Genomic DNA, 25,477 nt, shown 5'->3' with positions numbered 1-25,477 from the left:
ACTCCTTCAAATTATTTTAAATTAAATTTTAATAAATTATACATGATTTTATATAACTAATGAAAATAAGCATTTTTAGTGCTGAAATTTTATAGCGAATATAATAAATATTTTCCATTAAGAATTTCAAATTAACTTCTACTGATTTATCACTTTTCAGTAAAATTAAACTCTATTATAATCTAAATTAATTTTATAATATTTTTAATCAAAGTTATTTTAAAGTTCCATAAAATTATCAATTCAGTTATTGCAAATGATTTATAAAAATTTATAATCTAAACTTTTAATAAGAGATTATGTTAATTAACGTAATTAAATAAAATTAATTATGTTAATATGTTGAATGAATTTGACAATTCATTTGAATCAATATATAATCTTCATTTATCAAACTTGAATAAAAATGAACAAATAAGAACATCATTTTTTACCCTATATAATCCTATATACCCTATTAAATGTTTATATTAGATAACATTGATTAATGTTACCTATGGTTCCAAGATGGCGGCACTTCCGGTAATCTCCAATCCGGGTGTCTTGAGGTAATAGCGATAAAGGGAGCTCCTTCTATCGCTATTACCTCATTGGAATTGAGTGATATACTTTAGTTAATGAATGAACTTATTTTTCTTTTATTTACTATATTGTGAATGTATGTTAGCATATTTAATTTAATGATTCCTTTTGTATACTTCACAATATGAAGATGGAAAATTCATACTGATAAACTAATTATTATGCAATATATTTAATTATATTTTTAAATTTCATCAGAATTTTATTCTTATTGTTTTTATCATATTATTTTATCAAATTCAAATGTAGATAAGGTTATTGAATACTTGAAAACTAAATAATAATATTCTAAAATGCTATTTTCATTTAATAATTTTTAATGAAATAAACAAGTTTCAATGACTATCATTATTAAATGTTTATATTAGATAACAAGAAAATGAAATTAACTTTGCAAATTTATTTTGTATATAATGTAAATAGAACTCAATTTAAACTAAACTTTAATTTTCACATCATTATATAAAAACTGTTTCAAACTGTACATTGAAATTTATTATGCCTTAAATACTATTTCCATATTGAATTTAAAATTAAATTTAAAATTACTTGAATTTAAAATTACTTAGTTAATAATTATTATATTTTTAAATTATGAATTAATAATTATTAAAATTAACTTTTTCTGCCTGTTTATTTTATTTTAACTTTAATTTTAAAATATCTTAATTTCAAATTTATTCTAAAAATGGAAATTCTTAAGTTTGTGTGAAGTGAGATCTAATAATAAGTTATTTGAATTAAAAAGTTTATGTAACACAAGGTATTACAAAGTCACTGCACACGCATAGACAAGGGCTGACTGACAAGTTTTGCCAACCTTGTGATATTGTGCCTAATGAATTTTGGAACATTTGGAATTTGAATGTTTAAATTTTGAATTCCTAGATAAGTATTAGTGAATAACATCTAATAATGAGAAGAAACTCCTTGAAGAATGTTCAATATGATTTTATGTTTATGTTAGAAACTTTAATGAATAATATTTTTATATGAAAATGAATTAAAATCACTCTCCAAACATAAGGAAAATTATTCTAAACTAATAAAAGAATACAATAGTTAAAATTATATTCTAATGAGAATGACTGTAGGAATTAATTAATATATTAAAAATATCATAGTTACTTCAACTGATTAATATTCTCAAAGTAAAAAATATTGTAAACTTTAAAATATTTTAATAAATTGAAGACTTACTATAACATATACTGAAACTAAATTCTTTCAAAACAACATAAAATAAAAAGATGAACAAAAAGCAACAATTATTTTTGTAGCCATCATCAGTTTGTTATTAGAAATATAAGGAAGTCAAAGCACTTATTTAAAGTTTAAATCACTTCCCATAATATTCTAACAAGTCATTATTTAAAAAGAAGAAAGTCAAATACATACATATTTATTAATTAAAAAGCTGAATAATAGTCATCATCAGAAAAATATTAGAAAAGATTATATTGAAAACAATATAAGAACAGATACCAAATATTCACTTATTTATCATAGCCATGCTCAAATATTACTTATAGTTACTTAATTAAATGAAACAAGACAAATGTAAAAATCTTATTTTTTTTAAATCTCCTATAAATCTATTCTAGTCTGTGTCTATAATATCCACTATTTTTTATAAAAACAGAATTTCAAAAACAAGCTAACTTCAATATCACTTTATTAATATTGCATTATTCATAATTGCATTTGTTCATGTCTATCTTATACTCTCATCTTGATTACCTATCAATATGAATTCTATAAATGTATGAATAACTAATAAACTCCATTATTATTACTAGATCTTAGAACTATTTTCCAGATCAATTCATTTCTATAATATATTACTGGATTCTGATTTTATTCATTTATTCTTAAATAAATTATATTTTATTTACAGACTGTATATAGTAATTTAGAAATTAAAGATAAATTCTATTCTTCACAGATAGATTTTAACTATAAAATATTTTTTTGCATTCCATAATCATAATAAAGTTTTGTCTGTTAAAAATCACAAATGATTAGCACACTCCTTAAAAAAAAAAAAAAGGAATGACTTCTAGGTCTCAACATAAATATGGCTGGGCATAGCCATCAATTTAGTAGCTTGTAACCAAATTTTTATCAACACAGTATAATTGGTTAAATATTATAAGAATCATGCTTTCATACCTGACAGAGGAAGTTTTTTGTCCTTTTAATACCCACAGGGCAGAAACAATTTTATAAAATGATCTGTTAATTAATAAATAAATTAATTATGAAACAATTAAATTGCTTTATTTTAATGATAGAACATTAACAGTAAATACTAATAAGTAATTACTATTGCTTGCAGAATCAATTAAAAAGATTTAACAGTACTTTCTGACACAATCAATGTTTAGTTAAGGAAGTACAAAAAAATGCATAACTGCTCTATAAATATTATTAGTTATTCTATAATATACATTATTATCAAATTATAAACTGTGTTTAATGAAATTACTAAAGATATTTTACGTTTATTACATTTTATTATGAATTTAATTTGTTTCACATATGATATACATACACACAATCTTTCATTTTGCATTAATGTTTATAAAATCATAAAAGTTTAAAACAAATAATTTTTTATTTAATTTAAATAATTACAATATCTACATATTTCAACAACAACATTTATCTTGAGTTGAGTTTAACATTTAAAAAAAAAATTATTCTACAGATAACCTAAAAACACAAGTAAGACTGATTACTGATTTCCAGTTAGAATCAACTTTTTAAAAAACAGAAGTCATTAAAATAGAGAATTAAGCATCAATCAAATTCAGCAAACAGAAAGTATGGAATGGAACTCACTGAAATAAGAAGCAATGAAGTGGAATAATGAAACAGTTTTTTTTAAGGAGTTTTTCTTTCTTATGCATTTGATAATCAAATTTGTCTCAAAGATTCAGAACTTGAATCAATTAGTTAATGTTTTGAATGTTCAAACAGACTTATTATAATATTAGGTTATTGCAAATGAAATGGCTGCATTTTACTTCTGACTTTGAACATTTATTAATTTAATTTAAAACTTACATATTCAATAAAAATTGTCTCCACCAACATTAATACACTTTTCCCAATGCAATAGAAATGCATTAATGCTAATTTGATAAAAATCATGAAAATGAGAAGCAAAAAGTCATTAAAGATACTTTTTATTGCATCTTCTTCCTTGAAGACTTTCCTTCCCAAAAAATTGTCCAAATGTATAAAAGAAAGTGATAATCTGTTGGCAAAAAGTCTGAAGAATAAGATGGATAGAAAGAATTTCATCTGAATACTTTCATTTTTGTGATAAATAATTAAAGAACTGCAGAGCTCCAAATGATGCTCCTTAGCTCTCTTGCTGAGTTTGTGTGGTATCCATTTGTCAAGCTTCTTGACTTTCCCTAATATGTTTAATGTTGAGAAATGGTTGAATAATATCCAGTTTGTTCAACCTTTCTGCAATTTCCTGGACAATCAGATAATGTTTTGATTCAATAATGCTCTTCAATTCTGATTTTTGAGGTTTGTATTCCTGGAATGAAATTTTTTAACCAATGCCTGGTGGTCTGCTTACTCACAGAACCTTCACCAAAAGTTTTGTTGGTATTTGCTTTGGCAGCATTATGTCCCCACTTATACTCGTAAAAGAAAATTATTCAATTTCCTTTTTTCTGTGATTTCAAAAAAAGTACTCTTAAACATGTGAAACTCACAATATAATGAGATTACATCTTTAAATTCATGTATTATATGTGCGCTTTTCCAATTGCAAACATACATTGCTATTCACAAGGAAAAAGGTTGAACTACAAAACTGAAAAGTTTATATTTTAAAAAACAGCCATTTCATTTGCAACAACCCAATCTATGCAATATAGAGAAGCATTATTCTGTTGATAAAAGATTTAAACTAGCATTTCTCAAACTTTTTCCTCACTCAACCCAATAGATTTGTTTGTAATGGTTCTATGACCCAAATGTTTATAATATAAAATTTTTAAAACTGGTAAACTGTAGTCACTGTATATTATACAACAAAATAAAATTATGTATTATTGATAATAACTTCTATGTATGAAATGTAACATTGAGTACATTTCTGTTAAGAGTGGCTCAGGTCAATGTTAATTTGTAACAAATAAATTTCAATAATAAGAACTGAAATAGTAGCTATAGAATAAATGTTTCATTGATTTCAGATTGGTGATCCCATTATATTGCAGTGATGTCAATAATCTCATTTAGTTCATGCTTGACCATGAAATTTCCCTTAAGTTGCATTTTAAAATATTTTGGCAAATGACATATTCTAAACTTATTACTTCATTAAATTTGAAATTTATACTTTAAAAAAAGATAGCTGTAATGTATCACTTATATAACAAATTAAAAAAAAAAATCTTTTCATAGTGACTACGTGACATTCTATTATCCAATTGGAAATAACAATCTAATAAGCCCATTATTTATAAAGTGTTATTGCTCATATATGTACATAACAATTCATCTTTGTTTAGCAATGTGGAATTAAAAAGACTGACTATTTTGTCAAAAGAGAGGGAGAAGTGTAACAGTAAAATTGGTCAGGTAAATTCTAGATCTAAAAGAATGAGAACAACTGAGACCCTTGAAGGCTGTGAAGTCCGACTTGAGCAACATTTAATAAGAACAGCTTTGTCAAGGGCTCAGAAACAGCATCACAATATCAAGCTCAACTTCAACAAAATAAATTGACAACAGCGTTTTCTCAATTCTTCAATCTCTACTCTCTCTTAAAAAGTATTCTGTCATGCCTGACAAGGAATTTCTAGTAGTAGTAATAAAAACATTATACTACATTTCCTCATATATTTACACACTATGTTCATTCATTTCTCTCTCATATAATAATGGACTATATGAAATAATTAACCATAAAAAAAACTGATATTAAAATTATATCACACCACACTGGGATATATGTAATAACAAACACAGAACCAATTTCTGATTTGTATAAACAAAAAACAATCTCTGCACAAACATTTTCTAACTCGTTATGAGTTCTTCTTCAGGTGTGATTTAAAAAGTTTTCCTTTTATAATTGTTCAAGAAATATAATGTTTTATGGCTTGATAAATACAACTTATACAAATCTACAAATTATACTTAAATACAAAAATAATAAACTTTTGTTAAATCTTAGATGAAAATCTTATTTATATATATCTTTTCACAACAGATAAATTTAGAACATTCATTGAAGGATTTTTGAAGTATATTAATAATATTACATAAAAATCAATATTTAAAATATTTAATAGGATATGTAATAAATAAAAGGAACATTTGGAATATTTAAGAGAAAAAAGAACAGAAAAGTATAACAAAGTTTGATGTTTGTATGTTGGATTATGGTAAAATTTTATTATTCCTCAAATAAATACTTATTAATTAATGTTATATATATTTTTTTGTTTTTATGATGATATACTTGTATTATATTTGAGTTATAATTTCATGAAACGAAATTTTTCATATTTCTAATAACTATAGGAATATGAAAAATTTTCTATCTTTTTTGCATCCTTTATAACTTCAACCTGTTGTGTCCATTATCATGTAAAAAAATAAACCCACAGTTTTTGACATCAAAAGACTTGTGTTAGTTAATCATTTACACGATTAAAAATAATAAAAGTTTTTAATATTAAACTTGGAGCAATTATTATTCAATCTAGATTATATGTAATATGCATTTCTGTTTGTTACTTTATTCCATTAATCTGCTCACTAAATATTTTTATGATACTCAAAGAGAATGGATTTTTATTCAAAGGAAAAGCCAAGTTAGTCATCACAAGAAAATGATAAGAGATTGGAAGGCTATAAATCCTTCAATTAGCCTTTAAAAGTATAGAAAACAACATTAAAATACATTGTACTTCTAAAAGGTAAAAAAAATCATGTGCTTTCATTAAAAACAAGCAGAACAGAAATTAAAAAATTGTGCGTTTTAATCATTTAATTGCATTACTTTTAGTAGCTTATGAAAGACAATATAATTTTAACTAAAATATTAAATATGATACAATAAACAGATTAATGAAAATTTATGACTTATATTAATTCCAAATAATATATGTTTTTATTTTGTTACAAAGAAAGAAATGTTTAAATAACATTATTTTAAAATTGTTAACATATTTATATTTAAAAATCTTGCAGTATATGTTAGCTTAACATAAACATAATAAAAACAGAATATGAAATATATTTTAAATATCCAAATTTTATTTAAGACAGTATATGTTTATAATGTGTAAAACACCCTTGTATTTTCAAAGACATCATGCATATAATTACAGTACATTAACTATACCTTAATTTAAGTATTTATCAAGATAAGTTATCATCAGGAGGTTCTTCATCACTATCAAATTCTACTCCTTCTTCTTTAATCCATTTTCCAGTTTTGTCTTTTTTCCAACCAGATCTATTTAATTTTTTAAAATAAAAATACATTATTAAATAAAAATAGAATATTTACGATAGAAAAACCTTAAAATAAAAACAAATTTAAAAAATGTTAGATGATTTTAATTTAAAATTAAAGAAATTTTAACTAATACAATAAGAGTTCTTCAAATTACAAATGATGCAAAAAATTATACTGGTTATAATTAGTAATACAGCCAGTATCCATTTTTAAATATGTTTTAAAATAATATTTTATGTAAAACAATTGTGAAAATTTGATTCTGTATTGCTCTTATAGAAATTATATTTGTTAAAAAGTAAAATTATTAGAAATATCTTTCTCATTGAGGTCATCAAATGAAGCAATTGTAAAATAGCAAAGTATTTAAGCTTATACTCCTCAGTTATAAAATACCATTATTGTGTGAGTGATCATGTTCTGTAATTAATAACATGTTACTTCTCAATAGTGAAAAAAATTAAGTAAACTATTTAAATAATTGAAAAATTAATACACTTGAGAATATTACAGAACTTTTTAGTCCACAGTTATAGCATAATTTATTTTAAAACAAGATTAAAGTTCCTCATTTAAAACCCATATCACAACTAGAAAATAATATTTTAAAATCCCTAATTATTATTTAGTAGGAATTTCCGATATAAAGTTCATAACATGTAAAACTATTTTTTAGATCATACCAAATGAAATAATTAAAGTGCACATTCAAAAAATCAATTCATTCTGGTCATGTTTCTGAATTTATTTATTTTAATCCATGTAATTCAGAAAATACATATTAAAATTCTGAATCTTTATCACAATATAGAGAACTAATTTATGAATTTATAAATGTTTTATAATTAATAACATGTTATTTATGTATTGGCTGAAGATGAACATTAAATTTCAACATTTTTTAAATATAGAAATTTAATGTGTTTAATTTTTAATTATATTCTATATTAGTGGTGTCCAAACCTAGCCCACAGCATGCATTAATTCAGTCTGTGAACATATCTGACACGTTACTACTGTTGTATGAGTACAACAGTAATGTGTTGCATGTACTTTGATTTTATTAGAAACTTTTTATGAAAATATGTGCATTAATTACATTATAGCTTATTTTACACTAATTACTTAATGTTGTAACACTAATTACTTAATTAGTAATAAATTACTAATGTTGAAATACAGTTTTAGAGAATTGGGAGTGGTACCCTATTCATACTACCATGCACATCTGTGCTATTAATTAATGGTGATAATCTTGTCAATGTATTTTGTTCTTCCTTAGGCACAGTGGAACATTACAAACCGTGCAAATCCAGTTTGCATGTACTTGGATTGTTTTTGTACTACATTTTGCACATCTCAAGGAAAGTTCAGCAGGCTGATGTTTGAACCCATGAGACACAATGAACAGGCCACTTGTAGTTTGTTATTCCAAAGAAATGGAGGAGATATTGATGCTGGTAGACAGATGCTACTTCTTTTTTGGAGGAGAGATATATTCAGCCAAATCAGAGCTTAATGTTGATTTTTCATTATCTGATGTATCACCAGTAAATGAGTTACTATCAGATGGCATGTCTTCTATTGAAGACAACTCTGACAGTTCACTCAAAATGTCTTCACAATCAAGCTTTCTAGCATTTTGTTTATGCACTGTCTTAATGTCTACCTAAGCATCAATTATTAAAATACTGATTAACACTCAATTGTAAACCTAATTATGCATAGCTTACATGCAGAAAACAACACTAATTTGTATTCTGTTACAATGCCAACAAATATGTAATAATATTTAAAACAAGTCTAAAAACCCAACAGAAAAAAGTAATTTTAACAAAAGAAATAAATGAATGCAAAAAATAAGAAAAGTTCTTATGGCAGTAAAGCTATTGGTGAGACCATATGTATCACACAATACTATGCAGCATGGTGATAAGAATTTAGTACCATAAAAAGAGATTTATTTCTGTTAATTACATTCAAAGTACTAAACATATGATGAAATATTGCACAGAAAGAAATAATCAAACAAAACTTACCAACAAATGCTGAAAATAAATTGGCTCCCATTGGACATGTTGAAAAATCTGAAAAACTATGTTTGTAGTTTGTCAGATACACTAAAAAAACCTGAAAAACTACAAACATAGTTTTTCAGATTTTTCAACATGTCCAATGGTAGCCAATATAAAACAAAAGGAAATTCACAAGCTCTATGTAGCAGCTGACAGCCAGTGCCACTAGCATTTGCCAGACAATAGCATTTTTTATAAAATTGTAAATTCTAAAAAAACTAATATCAACAATGTCAATTATATTGATAGCAATATGTTTTAATAATCTTATACAATTATTATATTTATTATATAATCTATTTTTCATTGATGGAATTGATGAAAATAATTTTTAAAAGTATTTTTATCAAATCCTAAGAGATTAATGAAAGAATTAATTGAACAATTAAAAAATATACATTAATTCAAAAAATTAAAAGTATCATATTTACTTTTTTATTTTACATATACTGCTGTTCAATTTATGTAGAGCAAATCACTATACAAAAATGAGATAAGGAAGCAAATCATTTCCAGTAACTTTTTTGTGACTGGAGGGTCGGCACTTCTTTGATGCCACATCAAGATGACACCACAGTGTCCCGGTATGTGGTTGGCTCAGGATGGAGGTGGTCTGTGAGACAGTGTTACAGAAGAAAAGCATTCTGAGACAAGTTAAACAGAACAAATATCCATTTATTATATGTTATATGATCTATATACTGTCAGTAGTGAGACAAATAGATATTAAACACTACAGTGACACTGAAGCATTTGTGAGAGAGAGAATTCTGCTTCATTTCCTAGCATTGTCATGACCATTTTTTTGCATGCAGACAAAATAAGTGACTCACCTAAAGTATAAGCTTTCATATTTTTTGCTATCAGTTCTGAGACTTGAAGCAATTTGAGCTTTATCAGAAAAAAAGCATTATACTTTTAAAAGAATTTGCAGCTTTTGTTTGCTGTTCAGACTATCTCTTGAAAAAACTTACAGATATATTTTGTAAATTAGTGTGTATAGTTTTAAGATGTTTTCTCAATTTACTAGGAAGCAATGATTCATTTGCCATTTTACATCTATGTACTAAACATAGTGGTAAAGGATGATCTTCTGGTCCAAGTGAAACCAAAGCTTAAATATCTTTTGTTATAGTTGCGAGTAAGTTGCAATTTTGCTTTCTTACTTGCACTTAACTTTTGCTCACTTCCAGAATCAGATTCTTTAATATCACGCTTTTTTTTGAGAAATCTATCCATTTTATTTAGGTGTATTTATCTAAAAATAATATAATGATGTGTTAACAAAAAGAGCAGTATTTCCATAATGAAATGGTATAATAGAGTAACTATATTTTTATATCTGGGCACATATTTCTCTGGAATACAACAGGACGTACCCGGAAATCTTCTAGGGCACACACTTTGAGAACTACTGCTGTAGATAATGAGAGAACTGAAGAGAGATTTGAGAAAAGTGCAATGATTCAGGCATGGAGAAGTGGCAAATATACAATGTTAAGTCTTCGTGTTTTGCAGTTTCATTATTCTAAATACTGAGGTAATTAAGTGTACATTTTAGTTACTAAGACCATTATTTTTATCACTTTTTTCCAATTCAACCTCAACCAATCCACAACCCTCTCAAAAGCCTAAGCAATGTTCAGCTTATACAACTAGTAAAATGAAAATAATGACTATGTCAAATCTGGATCATTTAGTAACATGAATATCACTTAGCCATCTGATGTAATATGGCTCAGTTTACATTGAATATTGTGCTATTATGTATTGTTTAAATGGCAAAAACATTGTTCAACTCATTTATGTTTTTACTTTTTAAGAGAAGCAACTATAACAAGCAAACTTTTAAACATTTTTATATTTATTAAATGTGAATAATGCCAGCCATGTACTTGTATTAGTTTTTTATTTAAAATATGATATTATGATTGTGGCATTAACACCAGAGGATGCTTTACCTGTTTTACACGCTTTTGCGGACGCAGTAACCTCGAAAGGAAGGTCGCCTCCGAAACTTTGTGAATGTTTTAAGGACTGCTGATGGTGTGAATGGTGAAAAGGAAGGACAAAATGCAAAGTTTTATCTTTGTAAAGTTGTATTTATATTTTTTATATTTATTAAATGTGAATAACGCTGGCCATGTACTTGTATTAGTTTTTTATTTAAACTATGTTTTCCCCAAGGAGAACAAATATCAATTCTCTGAATTTCTGTTTCCTGTCTATTTTTATGAAATTACTAGCAAAGATGTCCAGCATTGTCAAGGTGAAACATAATAAGGACAAACATTAAAATTAAAACCATGTTAAAAGTTTGGTTATTTTAACCTGTGCATTTCTAGCTATATTACTAGTATTTACAGGTATGCCCCTGAATTTCTGGCAACTGATGGTCTGGTACCTCCTTTAAATCAGACAAAACTATGAGACGGAACTTGAAATTCCTGCAGGTGCCAGATTAGTTTACTAAGTGGCATTATGTAGGGCATGCTTATATACATTATTTACACTGTATTTGAAAATGATATCACAATTTTGTGATATTCTTAGCTTATTTTGCTTAAATTTAACCCCAGCTAAGGGTTCTAAGAAAGAAGTGTGTGTCAGTGGTGTAATAAAATGTAACTTATATTTGATATTTATTTAAGTTTCTAGCAGTCAATGGTATACTTTAGATACATGGGCGGTGTATAATTAATTGGTTAGAGGTGTATTGCTGAATTTTTATTATACATGATCACGATTGGTCTGGAAAAATGGTTAATTTATCAAAGCTTTGAGACCAAGGGTACCAGAAATTCAGTAGTGTACCTATACATAATTGCAAATTAAAATATAAAATTATTTCAGATTCAAATTTTAGAATTCAAATAACTTAATTATTTTTGATAAAATAAAACTTACGATCGAGCTTTCAAATAAAACTCTATTTGCTGCATCTTTTTTTCATCGTACGGTTGCTGCGTTTCTGTCTCATTTGATGGATTAACCTTTTCCTCTTTTTTATTTTCTGTGTTATGAATTTTTTCTGATTTCTTTGGACCTAATGAATTAATACGTGTTTTTTCAACTGCTTTTGAAAATTCCTTCTTCCTTGATAAATTTTTGATATATGATTTGATTAAAGCATTTGTTGAACATGGGTTTGTTGTCTGTAGGATATCTGCAGAATTTTGGACATCTAAAAGAAGCATTAATTTTATTGATGAGATAATAAATTCAGAAATCTTTAGTTTTAATAAAAATTTAAGTATGCATTTTTTAATATTCAATGACTCGTACATAATAAATAGTTAAGTTAAAATATTAAAATTTATTTACAAATACTAATTCTATGAGAGTTAATTTAAAAGTTAATCATTAGGAATGAATAAAGTTCAGAAAAATATTTTTAGAAATACACAAATTTTAAAAAATATAATAAAATAGCTTAGACATAATTAGAATAACTTTAATTATAATAGGAATTAACTTAATACAATACTACAGACAACTATTTATTTAAATTAATTTACATTTTTTGATAAAAAATATTTTTGATTAGGAAATTTAATAATTTTTAACAAAATTTATTCATAATTTTTGAAAATTCCAAATATGATAATATTAAAATAAAAATAAAAGAGAAACTTATTTTGAGTAATCACATTAATTTTCATTAATATAATCAACAACTTTTAAAAACTTTAAATACAGGATCATCATAATTAAAGTTCCACTTTGAAATGGCCATAAAAGGAAAACTATGTCCACCATTTTCTGAACGCAAGTTAAATTCCTCCTGATGTGCTAAGAGCTACTGTTGAGAACACAGTAATGCAATTTAACTTGCTTTCAGAAAATGGTGGACACTACATTGAACATGCTTTGTAACACGTTTTAGAAACGATTAAAGACATTTTCAACCAATGTCTTCATGTCTTATTTTGTTTAACAATATTGCATACAGCACCATTTCCCACTGGTGGTGAGTTTTTGAACTATTTATTTTTTTTGCAGAAAATAAAATCCCATGACTTCCTGTAAACTATTACCAAGTCTGATAATATTCTGTCCAGTAGTTTTCCTTTTATGGCCATTTCAAAGTGGAACTTTAATTATAATGACCTGTACTTTATATTATGTTATATATAAATATTTTGAAATTAGCAAGTAAAATAGTATGAAAAGTATGATTATATTTAAATCTTTTACCATTAAAACAGATTCATTTGCCTACATTTATGCTAATTTTGAATAAGCTACTACAGGGATTAGACTAAAGCAACAATAATTATTTGAGGTTTCGCACTTCAAAAGCTGAGAACACTATTATACCAGTTTAAAATAAGATTATGTTGTTATTTTTAGAATTTACTTATTATATTAAAAATATTTATGCTGTTGGAGTTTACTACTAAGAAATTTTGTGTTATTATTATATGAATATAAGCATTTTTTTATACAAATCTGAGCTTTTGTTTAAAGTTTTTAAAATGTAATAATGCTACTAAAAAAAAATAGACAAACAGATTCATCTTTTCTTTGATGCATGTTATAAGAGATTGCCTTAAATCAATTGCCTATATTAGAAACAAATACATATAATAAAGTATAATGTTTAAAGGGGCATTGTTAATGTTTCTTCTACATTTTTAACAAAGTTAGCTATTCACTTAACATTTGAAGTTGATTACTGATAGAATAAAATCCTAAAACACAAAAAATGGTCTGTGTTTAAGACTAATTATTAATACAAATGTATCATTTTAATGCGTACATGTTGGGACCCGAAAGATGGTGAACTATGCCTGGGCAGGACGAGGCCAGAGGAAACTCTGGTGGAGGTCCGCAGCGATTCTGACGTGCAAACCGATTGTCAGACCTTGGTATAGGGTTGTGACCTTGGTATAGGTATAGATCTTTGTGTTTTAATATTTGATTTGAAGTTTAATTTTAATCTTTTTCAATGATCACTGCTATGTACTAAAATTATTTGTTACAAAGATGTCACAACAAAAACCTTTTAACAGCGAATACAACACTGTTAAAAGGTTTTTGTTGTGACGTTGTATTACAAAGATGTCTTAAGAAATTTAGACTGTCTGGCAATAACTTACTTTCAAATAAGTACAGTAGAGAGTCGTTAATCCGAATCAATTGGGGACTGGGGTTGTTCGGATTAGTGATTTGTTCGGATAACCGATTATGTACGAAAAAATATATTAACCTGTCCGATGTTCAAATTTTTCTCCGTTGCATGTCGCTTCATGTTAAATTTTTGTCAATTTTAAGCTTAACGAAAATTTTTATAATAATAATTGAGGCTATTGTATCGTTAAAAATTATTTCTTTATTTTGTACAAACAAAATAAATATATTGAAGAATATAAAAACATGAAAATTATACTTTAGAAGTAAATCTAGTATCAAAAACGTTCGATTCAGCACGACACAGTCCGACTGAAAATCGTTCGGATTAATGACTCTCTACTGTAATGCTGTGAATACTAAAATTTTTTAGAGCACAAGAGTAATATAAGTATTAAAAATGATTTAGAATGATTACAACTGATATTAGCTATTGAAACAAATAAGATTTTAATGACAGATATATTGGATAGAATTGCAAATTTAATCTACTTGAGTAATTAAATAAGTAAAAAATAAATAATAAAATTGAATTAATAAAAGATAAGTCTGATTGAAAGAAAAGTTTAGTTTTGCGTATTTTATAATTAAATTAATAATCATATTCTGAGAGAAAATTACCGAGATTAAACTTCTTCAACTAATTTTACTAATCAAAATAAATTAGTACTTTATCAATATTTTTTAATGTAGTATCTGCTCTGCTACAAGTATATTAATTTTATTATATTATTCAAAGTAAAATTATTATACTAAATTTTGTTTTAATTAAGTCTGTTATTCTAAAAAATACATTAAAACTTAAATATTTGAGTTTTATTGTATTTCATGTTAAAAAAATAGTAAACTTATACAGCTTCTCTCTTTTCAGATGCTGGGAAATATTCATTGTATGTAAACTGTATTTGAACACAATGAAAAAGTCCTTTTTCAAGTCTAAAGATGGGCTGAAGGAAATCTTTATTTAACTTGATAGCAACACTTTCTAATTTCAGATTAAAGGGTCTTTGATCCGTAATTGGCAAGTGACACTATCAACTTGAATAATGGTTTCATTCATCACATCTTTAGATGGAAAAAAAGGATTGTTTTTCATTGTGTTCAAAGTCAGTTTACATATGATGAACTTACAGAATGTAAAAAATATACTGGATAATTTTAGAATTTATTTTAATTTATAACTGAATCTTTATTTAAAAACGTTATAATTAAATTTTTGCTGAATTTGCCATCAATTATAATGAATTTTTTTGTTTTTGCATTATCCTCCTGTAATAGAAAAATTTCCTTTATACAATTAATAATGTAATTTAATTGAAATATAATGAATTTAATGAACTAGAATTGAAGTATAATGTTTGAGTATTTAAATATGATATTTTTTCCTATTATGATAAATTGACAGCATTAACTTTTTTTACAAACAATAACTTTATCAGTTTTATAATATTCTCCAGATAAATATTAAAATTACAATTTCTGGCTATGGCCTCCTGTAATCATTTATATAATTTAAAATATCAAAAGTTTTAAAGAACAAATAAAATTTTAAATTTACTCTAACTGATTTTTATTATATTTTACCAATATGTTTGATTACTAATTAATTCACATTTACTTCACAAAAACAAAAAATTATTGAAATTTGTCAATTAATATTTATTACAATGTAATTAAAAACATATTGATATCAAAGTATTAGTAAAAATATAGCATTTTGGTAATTAAATTTTGTTATTACTGTTTTAATTTTAATTAATTTAGAATATTTAAACTGCAAACAAACTAATTTCCTTTATAAATCCAAGCATACTTTTTTTGCATGAAACATTGATATTGGCTAGACAAAGTTATGTGGATGAAAAAATCAGTATGCAATAATATAATATAATTAGAAATTATTTATTATTAGAAAAAAATAATTAACTGTCTGATCTTTTGGATTAAACTAACATTCTGTTATAACTTGCTTCAGAATGTCAGTAAGATTAATGTCTTTATTGAATTTACATATAAATTAATGTATCTTAAATTTAAGTTAAAGTTTCCATTTTTCCATTATTGTAAGAAAATCTAATGGAAGACAATTACAAATGATTATTATAAATTCTAATAATAAAATATCCTAATAAAATGCAATCCTCTAATCTGTTATTTCCATGAACAATAACCAAACTCAAAATTTTGCAAGGTAACTTATAATTGGTATTTAATTAATCATATAACTTTTTCTGTTTTATAATATAATCAATTATATAGCATAGAACAAAAATGAGGAAAGCAACATGAACAAAAATAATATTAAAGCAAAATATTGAAGATATCTGTTGTTATTATTAGGTATTAAATTGTAAATATATCTCCAGAATACTGGATAAAAAGATAAATAACACACAAACACCATAAAAATCCAGTAAAATAGCATTTAATAAACTAACTAATGCTTTCAATTGTCTTAAACAGTCTTACTTAACTTAAAGATGACCATTTAAGATAATTGAAAACATTAATTAGTTTATTAAATGTTTATTCTGCTAAATTTTTATGGTGTTTTGTGTGTTAGGTATTAAAATGCCCATAATGCAGTCTGTAGTTCTTAAAGAAGAAGCATCAATGTTATAATATTAATTTAACAATACTCTGTTTTGAAATAAATTGCTTTTACTTTTCAGAACCATTTTTATAGAATATTTCTGAAAATAAGACTTTAAATATGCATTTTTGAGAATTTTTAGATAATTTTACAGATAAAACAAATTCACACTTTCAAATAAATTTCATATGATGATTTTTGCACATATTACCAAAGATATGTATCTTTTAAAATACAGTACACTTCTTAGCTTTCTGTCAACTATTTAATTTTAAATTTAAAAATAAATCTTTTAGGTTATGAAAACTATATATATATAAAATAGTGATGACACTTAGTTCTAAATTTTTAATAAGTTTTTTGGCTGTAATTTTCAAATTGCAGACCTATATATTCACACTGGCATCTGTCTTTCTTCCTTAATCTTGAGAATGGAATTAGACAGATGAAAGTAGAAACCAGATACGGAAAGCTTAGGGGCAGGAGAGTCCCAACTGACTATGGTTTAGACCAGTAGTCACATTATTTCAATTCAAAATTTTTTTTATCAGAATGGAGTTAGATAGATGGTTATATGATTCTATTGTTAACAGGAAAAGTGTGATGTACACCACTAAAATCAAAGCCTATATTTTAAATTTAAAAATGTGTGTATTCTAAATAATAAAAATTTAAGCATTAAAATTCACAGCAATTGGTTAAAATTATTATAATAATGTTAATAATATTATCAACAGCAATAATAATGATGATAATAGTAATAACAATTAGAAAGATTAATTTACCATATAAATGTTTTCAAAGAAATGCTAATATGTCAGCGAGATTAAACAGAACCTTGTCAACACGGAAGTGGAGAGTATGCGCTAGACAACGTTCAGTGTTACGTCAAGAAACTTTAACTATAATATTACTTTTAACTGTAAATATATTTTAGTTTTTGAAAGTATTTTAACAGTAAAACAATTTTAACTGTAAATAGGTAATTTTAAACAGGATGTATATATGTTAACACCATCTACAAGAAATCCAGGAAGTCACGGTACATTGTATCATATTATAATATAAACATTTTGTAATATGAGAAATTCATGTTATGTTTAATTATGTAGCCAACTGAAGAGGGGCTTATGCCTGAAATGCGTATCGGCCTATAGGATATTCCAAATAAAGATGATGTCAGAAATGCCAAATGTCTATCTATGCACCTAGTAGACAATAAAAACATTAAAAAATAAGATTAAAAATTGTGATAATGTCAATAAATAATTGCATATTTTATGTAAGATAACCTCATAACATAGTAGTTATGTTCCACAAAAATGCTGTGTTATAAACATTGCATTATGTGAGACTTACATTGTATATAAAAAGTAGGTTTACATTCCAAAATGATTTTTTTTAAATATAAATTTTATCTATTGTAAAAGAAAATAATAGTTTTATTTAATTCAGAAAATTTTGTTTAACAAAACAAGAATTACAAAACAAAAACAAATTTATTAAAATTCATAAAATAATGAATTGTACAAAGGTCATTCTAAAAGTAAAGAACATTTGTTTCTCTAAATAAGTTTTGTTTCATTATCTTAAATAAAAATATTTTACAACACATATACTAACTTAGCTATTTTTCTACGTAGTCACCATACAAATTTAAACATTTGTCTTAGCGTATCACCAGCTTTTCTATGCCTTCTGCACACTCAGTTACCGCCAAGTTCTTGAACCAGTCATTAATGGCCTCTTTCAGTTTGTTGTCACTTCCATAGTGACAACAAACTGATTCCATGCCAAAAAATCCTTCAATTTTGGGAAAAGGTGGTAATCACTTGGAGTCAAGTCCAGGCTATAAGGAGGATGTTCAAAAACTTTCCACTTAAACTGCTGAAGTAAGTTCTTCATCAATGCAGCAGCATTGCGGACATGCATTATCCTGAAGAAGCACAATGCCTCTGGACAACAATCCCCGCCGTTTGTTTTGAATGGCACAGTATACTCGGTGAAAATTTACAGACAGATAAACCTCAGTTATCTGTCTATAAATTTTGATAGGGCAAACTTTTTTTGCATTCAGAAAGCATATTACACTATGACCTCACACTTGGCAGAATCTTTAATTTTGTCATGCATTTCAAAATCACACTATAAACATTAAACGATCGTTGTGGCTCACTGTTAGTGTCAGACTGGCACGAAAAAATGAGAAGGTCTGTGATGCAATGGTGGGAGTGGGGGAGAACTGTGCAGCTTGTCAGATCCAAATGCTCTTTTCTTTTAGAATGACCCTCGTACATAACAATCTTTCATTGCACATAAAAAATAAACTTTAGGTATTTTCACAACTATCTTCCAAAACAACATTTTACTGATATTCTTTATTTGTCAATGGCCAGATGTCTTCATTGCCTGAAACATCTTGGACATTGCTATAACTTTCAATTTCTTTGGATTCTTCTGCTAGTTTAGTTTTCAAGAAGTTGGTTAAGAGAATCTATTGAGTGTTTTGTTGCAAAATGTTTTTAAAATATGTTGAAACACTCAATGGAAGAATTTTTCCAATGAGAATGGACACAAAAAATTTCCTAACTTTATTGTCAAGTCCAATCTTTCTCTTAATTTTTTTAAAGTAAATATCTTAACAGATTTACCAGAATCTTTGGCTGAATTGTTTCTATCATTATTCTATAAATATTTTGGGCCAACATTTTCATTCAAGTTAAAAAACCCCTCCACTAAAAATAAGGTATGCAAATGATTTCATATGAATGCTTACATCAAAATTGCATTGTACAAGTTCTATGTTATGTCAAAACTGCATTGTACAAGGGTTACTTGAAATACTTTCTACAATTTTTATTTATACTCATTTGTATTTGAAAGCTGTATTTATTTATTATTTCAAATAAGCTAACATTATCTATTAATATTTAATACAAATTAGTACTTCTAAAAATAAATTTAATGTAAAAAATTCTGTTGAAGTGAATACTTTAGTGAATCTTCAAGTATATATAATGTTACTACTAAACAAACAAATTAAAATTGAATATGCTTCTAAGAACAAATTACAAATTCAGTTTAAAATTATTTATTGAATACATTACGTCTATAGTTATACTCTATAGCAGTGATTCTCAAAGTGGGGGTCGCGGCCCCTAAGGGGATCGTGAAAAATATTTGGGGGGGGTCGCTGAAAAATTGATGCCAAATCAATTTTTTTCAAATATTTTATAAATTTACTATAGATTCATGTTTAGAAATAGTAGAAATAAAAAATATATAAAATAATTTTTACTTAAATAAATTGCACATATAAATAATAAAAACAATATAAATATTTAAATACTAGCCTAAATATAATATTCATAAATTTGTGCGCTATTGGGGAATCCCCCGAGTTCCACTCTCCGCCTAAACTATGATAGAACAGCGTTGTCATTTGGAACGATGTTCGCTAGCAGCGTTGCGTCTGTAGGCAAGTCAACTTAGGTAGAGCGTCGATTATTCGAAAACCGATCAACCGAAAGCGTTTCAGTCGACAAATTTGAATTTCCGCTAGTGCTGTGGTGCTGCAATATTTGGCTATGTCTTGGGATACTCCGATGTTATTTTAGTTGATATGCGTTTTTAGCTGGCAGCCTGGCGCGACCATGAGAGGGTACTTAAGGACGCGCCAGTATTTGAACAAGACTTTTTCCCATCGTGAATGGTAAGTTATGCTTGTTTTTCTGAAGACTGTGTTGTGCTGAATCGGAACATTTTGAGACTAGATAAACTTCCGAAATATAATGTTTTTTGTTTTTATATTTTTCAATACATTTATTTTGTTTGTGAAAAATAAACAAATAATTTTTTAAAAAATTTCGTTAGTCTTAACATTGACAAAAATTCAACGCAAAGCGACACGCAACGGAGAGAAATTTCAACATGGAATAGATTAATTAAACAAAAGAAATTAACTCGTCCTGAATTTAAATTAACCCCCCTCCCTTCGGGATGTTTTTCTACACATACTCATTCTTCGGGGGGTCCTTTGAAATTTTTAAGTGCAAAAGGGGGTCGCGGACGAAAAAGTTTGAGAAACACTGCTCTATAGCATATTTGATTTTAATTTGTCTGTTTTGTTTGATGTATATACCCAAAGATGTCTGTTGTATACGGATGAAAACATTAGTAAAAGGGTTTTGTTAAGATATGCTGGTTTAGATGTTTTGTCTGGATTTAAACATTTTTTTTTTGTTTTTAAATAGAGCATGCTAAAAGGTTAGAACAATGAATTAATAAATAAGTTCAAATTAATAAATGTATACTAAATTATTATTTTGTTCATACTTACACGTCATAACAACATTTTAACACTAATTGAGGGAAAGGGATGTCTTCTATTACCAAATTTTCAATAATAGCAGACATCCGTTTTCCCCAATTACAGTAGTCCATTCAATCAAGAGTTTACTGTAATTTGTTTTTTTTTCCCTTAGACTATTAAATTTTTATAGACTTATGAAGATTACAAGTTGATTGAGAAAAACAATCTCACAACATAAATATAGCTAAATTTTACTTTTAACTGACATAACTAATCTCCAAATATCATTTGAAAAATTTTTGGACCTTATTGGTAATTTACATAATTTCGATTTAATTTTCTTTATCCAGAAGGTTAAACTATTTTTTAGGTAATTTTATTTTGATTTATTTTGTTTCAGTTGTCATTCGAGTAAATTGGTGCATATTTTGATTTGTTTTGCATTTTGGATCATTTGATTTTGCGCAGACGTGGCGTTATTTCTTCCTTTAAATGTGTGTTTGAGTCTATGAAATATTGGGAGACTATCTGCTGTTTCAACATGATAATTAATTTTTTTTCTGTTTTTAGGTGGGTGTAGTTATTTTTTACACAATTTGTTTCTTATTTTTTTTGGATAGTTCTCCCTACAATTTTGATTTATGTTAATATTTTGTTTAAAATATTATTACTTATTATTTGTTTTGTAAAATTTGTATATTTATGTGTATTCTTTGTTTTTCTGTAATAATTAATGAATTACAGTATTATTGTAGTTTGTACTGTTTTGTAATGATTATTTGTATATTTGTATTCCTTGCATCATGGGTCAAACCAGTATGCTTAAATAAATAAATAAAACTAATCTGCAAATAAATCAGATTTAAAATATATTGATATATCAACTAAAAATATGGAAACTGATTAAGTGATGTGTTCTATAGCATATATGAAATTGCAGTTTTGGTAGCTTACATTTAAAATATTGTTGTTAATAATACATTAAAGAATGTAATAATCTTTTTTCATCAAAGTAGGACACTTTATTCTGCTTGCCAACTAAACAATGAACAATTTCTAACATGAAGTAATTAAATTAAACTGAAATATGTGTTTTATGTGGTTTTAAAGATAAAATTTAAAACTATTTATAAGTTTAGATTTACTTCAATTCATAAATAATACAGCAAATTCATGTTATCTATATTAACTAATTAATCATCTAAATTATTTTCAATTTTTTTTATTCAGAAGAAAATTTATATAAGAATTTTTTTCAAAAAGTTGTTTTATATAAATGTAAAATGTCAGAAAATATTGTAATATTTTGATAAAACACAAGTAGATATAACTTACAAACTAGGAAAAAATTTGTCATCAAATAAATAGTAAAATATTTTTACCTTTCTTCTGAAGTGGAATATCAATTTTGAGTTTTCTTCCATAAGGTTTAGCTTTCAATAACTGATGTTGTTTTGACTGTTTTTTCTATTCATAAAACAAAAAATATCATTAACATAAGTAAGTAAAGAATTGCAATACTTTTTTGTGTGGGGTCTAAAATATTTGCATGTGTATAATTTGTTTTTTGACTTTATTCTCTCTCTTCTCTCTCTCTCTTAATTAAAAAGCTATTGTACTTTCTATGAATCAGTTCTATGCCTAAATCAACATAATTAATAATTTTAATATGTGTACATGGTTACTCTAAATTGAGACTTATGCAACATTAGACCTTTATCTAAAGTTTACACCGACTAACTACTTATGCCTGATAGTGTTCAGACACCAATATGCAAAACCTGACACTTATGTTCTGTTATTAATATGTTTGAAACTGATAATAAGAATACCTGTATCTCAGTAAAATTTTTCGAACGTGTGTTAAATTATTAATGTGATTAATAATTTCAAGAGCTAAATATTTATTTCATCAAAATAAATTGGAATTTATTTTGTTTTAGCTTGGATATAGACCATAAATTCAATTTATATTTCTTGATAAAATACCAATCACACTACACCTTACACACTTTTCCAGTACTAGTTTAATCAAAACAAACATTTTTGACCCTGTTCAGAGGTCTGCCTCAAGTTAAAAACGTATTAAAATACAAATTAAAAAAAAACTGACTTCTAATGGTAGAACTATAACCTCTATTTTTAAATTTACAAAATTTGAAAAACAAATGATTTACGTATTTTTACAATTAAAACATTAAAATAAAAAAAAGTAAAACAAAATAATAAAATTGTTTGTTAATAACATGTGTAAAGTTGAGCCTATGTCATTCTCTTGCCTCATTGGGTTATCAACTAGAGACTGCCATGCTTTGAATAATGTTTCTTTCTCCTTGAAAGTAATGCATTCACCCTTTCTAAATGCTTGGAATATTTCAAAAGCTTCCATTGATTCTAACTTGTTGATGTCAAAAACCCTTTTATTTAAATAATTTATCCTGGTCCCAACACACTAGCACCCCCGGCTCGCTCGCAAACTGGACCAGCGCTAAATAGACTATTTGTACAAACATCATATTTATGTTATCTGAGACTACATATCAGATAACATATAAATGTACATTTTAGTTACTAAAATCATTGTTTTTATCACCGTTTCCTACCCCAACCTTGCCAATTCTTCACTCATTTAAAAGTCTGAACAATGCCAGGTACAGGCAACTAGTTGCCTTCTTTTCATTTCGTAAATTACAAGTTCATTTCAGATACTATGAAGTTCATTGGGTTGCAATTTGAAAAAATTCTAGACCTATAAATTTCCACTGTCATCCGTCCGTCTTTCCTTAATCTCAAGAATGGAGTTACATAGATGAAAGCTGAGACCATATATGAAAAGCTTAGAGACAGGAGACCCCAATTAACTATATATGAACTTCTGATGCAAACTGGAAGTCATGTTATTTCAATTAAAAACTTTTCCCCTGAAAGGAGTTAGATAGATGACTGGCATGACTCTACTCTAACAGGAAAAGTATGACATACAGGAACAAGACACTAATATCAATAATTTGAGGTAGAGAGCATATATTTTAAATGAAATAAATTAGAAATATGATTAAAAATTGCAGCCTGGCATTGTGACAATGTCACAATAAATATTTGCTCATTCTTATTAACTTGTTTATAACAGTCAACAATGTTTAACGATGATATTGTTATAAACACTTAATGTTAATCTACGAAAAAGTAAAAGTAATTCTTAATTTTATTTTACATTTGAATATAAATATTCTTTTTTTTTTTTATATATGAATAGATTCTTACTTTTACAGGATCATTTAAAGATATTGCATTACTTTTTAATTTTAATTTTTGCTGTGTTTCTAAATGATGGGTAAGATCTGAAAAATAAATGAAAATATATAAGTTTTGATTACAATAAAAATAATCAAAATATATACATATACAGTTTAAACCTGTCCAAAATGAAACCTGGATAAAATGGAAAAAATTCTTTAGAAGAGACAATTTTTTATGTTATATGAGCTTGACAAATTATGTTGAACAGGTTTCATGCTTAGAGTAGAACATTATTCTACTCTAAGCATGAAACCTGTCCAACACAAAACAGGAGAGGATTTTAGGCACAAAGAACAAAATTTAACCTGAATAAAGTGGAAAATTAAAATTCCACTTATAGACAAATAAGTAAAATTGTTTCCAGTTATAAACGTCATTAGAGTGTGACACACTATTCTGAGACATCATAATGATTTTGAGTCTTGTTAAAAAAACAAAGATCATGTGAAAAGAGCTATAGGGACACAGGGTCTTTATTAATATTAGTCTTTTTTGAAATTAACTAGCAGCAAAAACAAGAACTTTCAAGAATTGAATGAGTTTCAGAGAATTGAGTTCTTGATAACAAGTCTGAATATAATTTGTGTAAACACTGAGAATATGATAACACAATGCTAGCAATTTGCTTTGTGTAGACTAACTAATACCAAGTATTTCACAACTTGTTTAACATGTTGATAATTAGAGAGAGTGAAGTAAATGATTAATTAGAGTATTAAAATTCCTTGAGAAGTTAGATCACAAAATAACTTGGTTTCTATATTAATATAAGGCAATTAGAATTTTTGACATTGGATCAAAACACTAATTTTTGGAATTCAAATTTGCCTATTGCTGTCATGTGACTAAAAACAACCACATCCAAGAGGTATTTGAATACATAGCACAAATTCTTGAAACAAGGGAAACTTTTTGCAATTGGTTTAGATTGTATTGATGGTAGGAGGAAAAGCAACACATGGGCAATCTGCCAAGGAAAA

General features: G+C 26.2%; 1 protein-coding gene and 1 non-coding gene across 3 annotated transcripts in view; one reads left to right on the top strand and one right to left on the bottom strand.

Moving 5' to 3' along the window:
• The window catches only part of LOC136976554 (sodium channel modifier 1-like), a 55,640-nt gene that overhangs the window by 18,429 nt on the left and 11,734 nt on the right, over positions 1 to 25,477 (bottom strand). For both annotated transcript variants that reach the window (XM_067271887.1, XM_067271886.1), the window contains exons 4-7: positions 24,462 to 24,538; positions 22,580 to 22,664; positions 12,067 to 12,343; positions 6,968 to 7,081 (exon numbers count right to left, since the gene is read on the bottom strand). In XM_067271887.1, the coding sequence (XP_067127988.1) occupies positions 6,985 to 7,081; positions 12,067 to 12,343; positions 22,580 to 22,664; positions 24,462 to 24,538 (536 nt within the window). In that variant the 3' untranslated portion in view covers positions 6,968 to 6,984. The remainder of the gene's footprint in view (positions 1 to 6,967; positions 7,082 to 12,066; positions 12,344 to 22,579; positions 22,665 to 24,461; positions 24,539 to 25,477) is intronic.
• On the top strand, positions 2,580 to 2,707 carry LOC136976583 (U6atac minor spliceosomal RNA). The gene has a single exon (XR_010880958.1). It is a non-coding gene; the product is annotated as a U6atac minor spliceosomal RNA (small nuclear RNA).

Source organism: Centruroides vittatus, unplaced genomic scaffold, assembly GCF_030686945.1.
Source record: "Centruroides vittatus isolate TY-2023 unplaced genomic scaffold, ASM3068694v2 contig_401, whole genome shotgun sequence".
In the NCBI taxonomy this organism is placed as follows: domain Eukaryota; kingdom Metazoa; phylum Arthropoda; class Arachnida; order Scorpiones; family Buthidae; genus Centruroides; species Centruroides vittatus.
The sequence above is the reverse complement of the archived record's forward strand: the minus strand, read 5'-3'. Positions and strand labels throughout refer to the sequence as shown.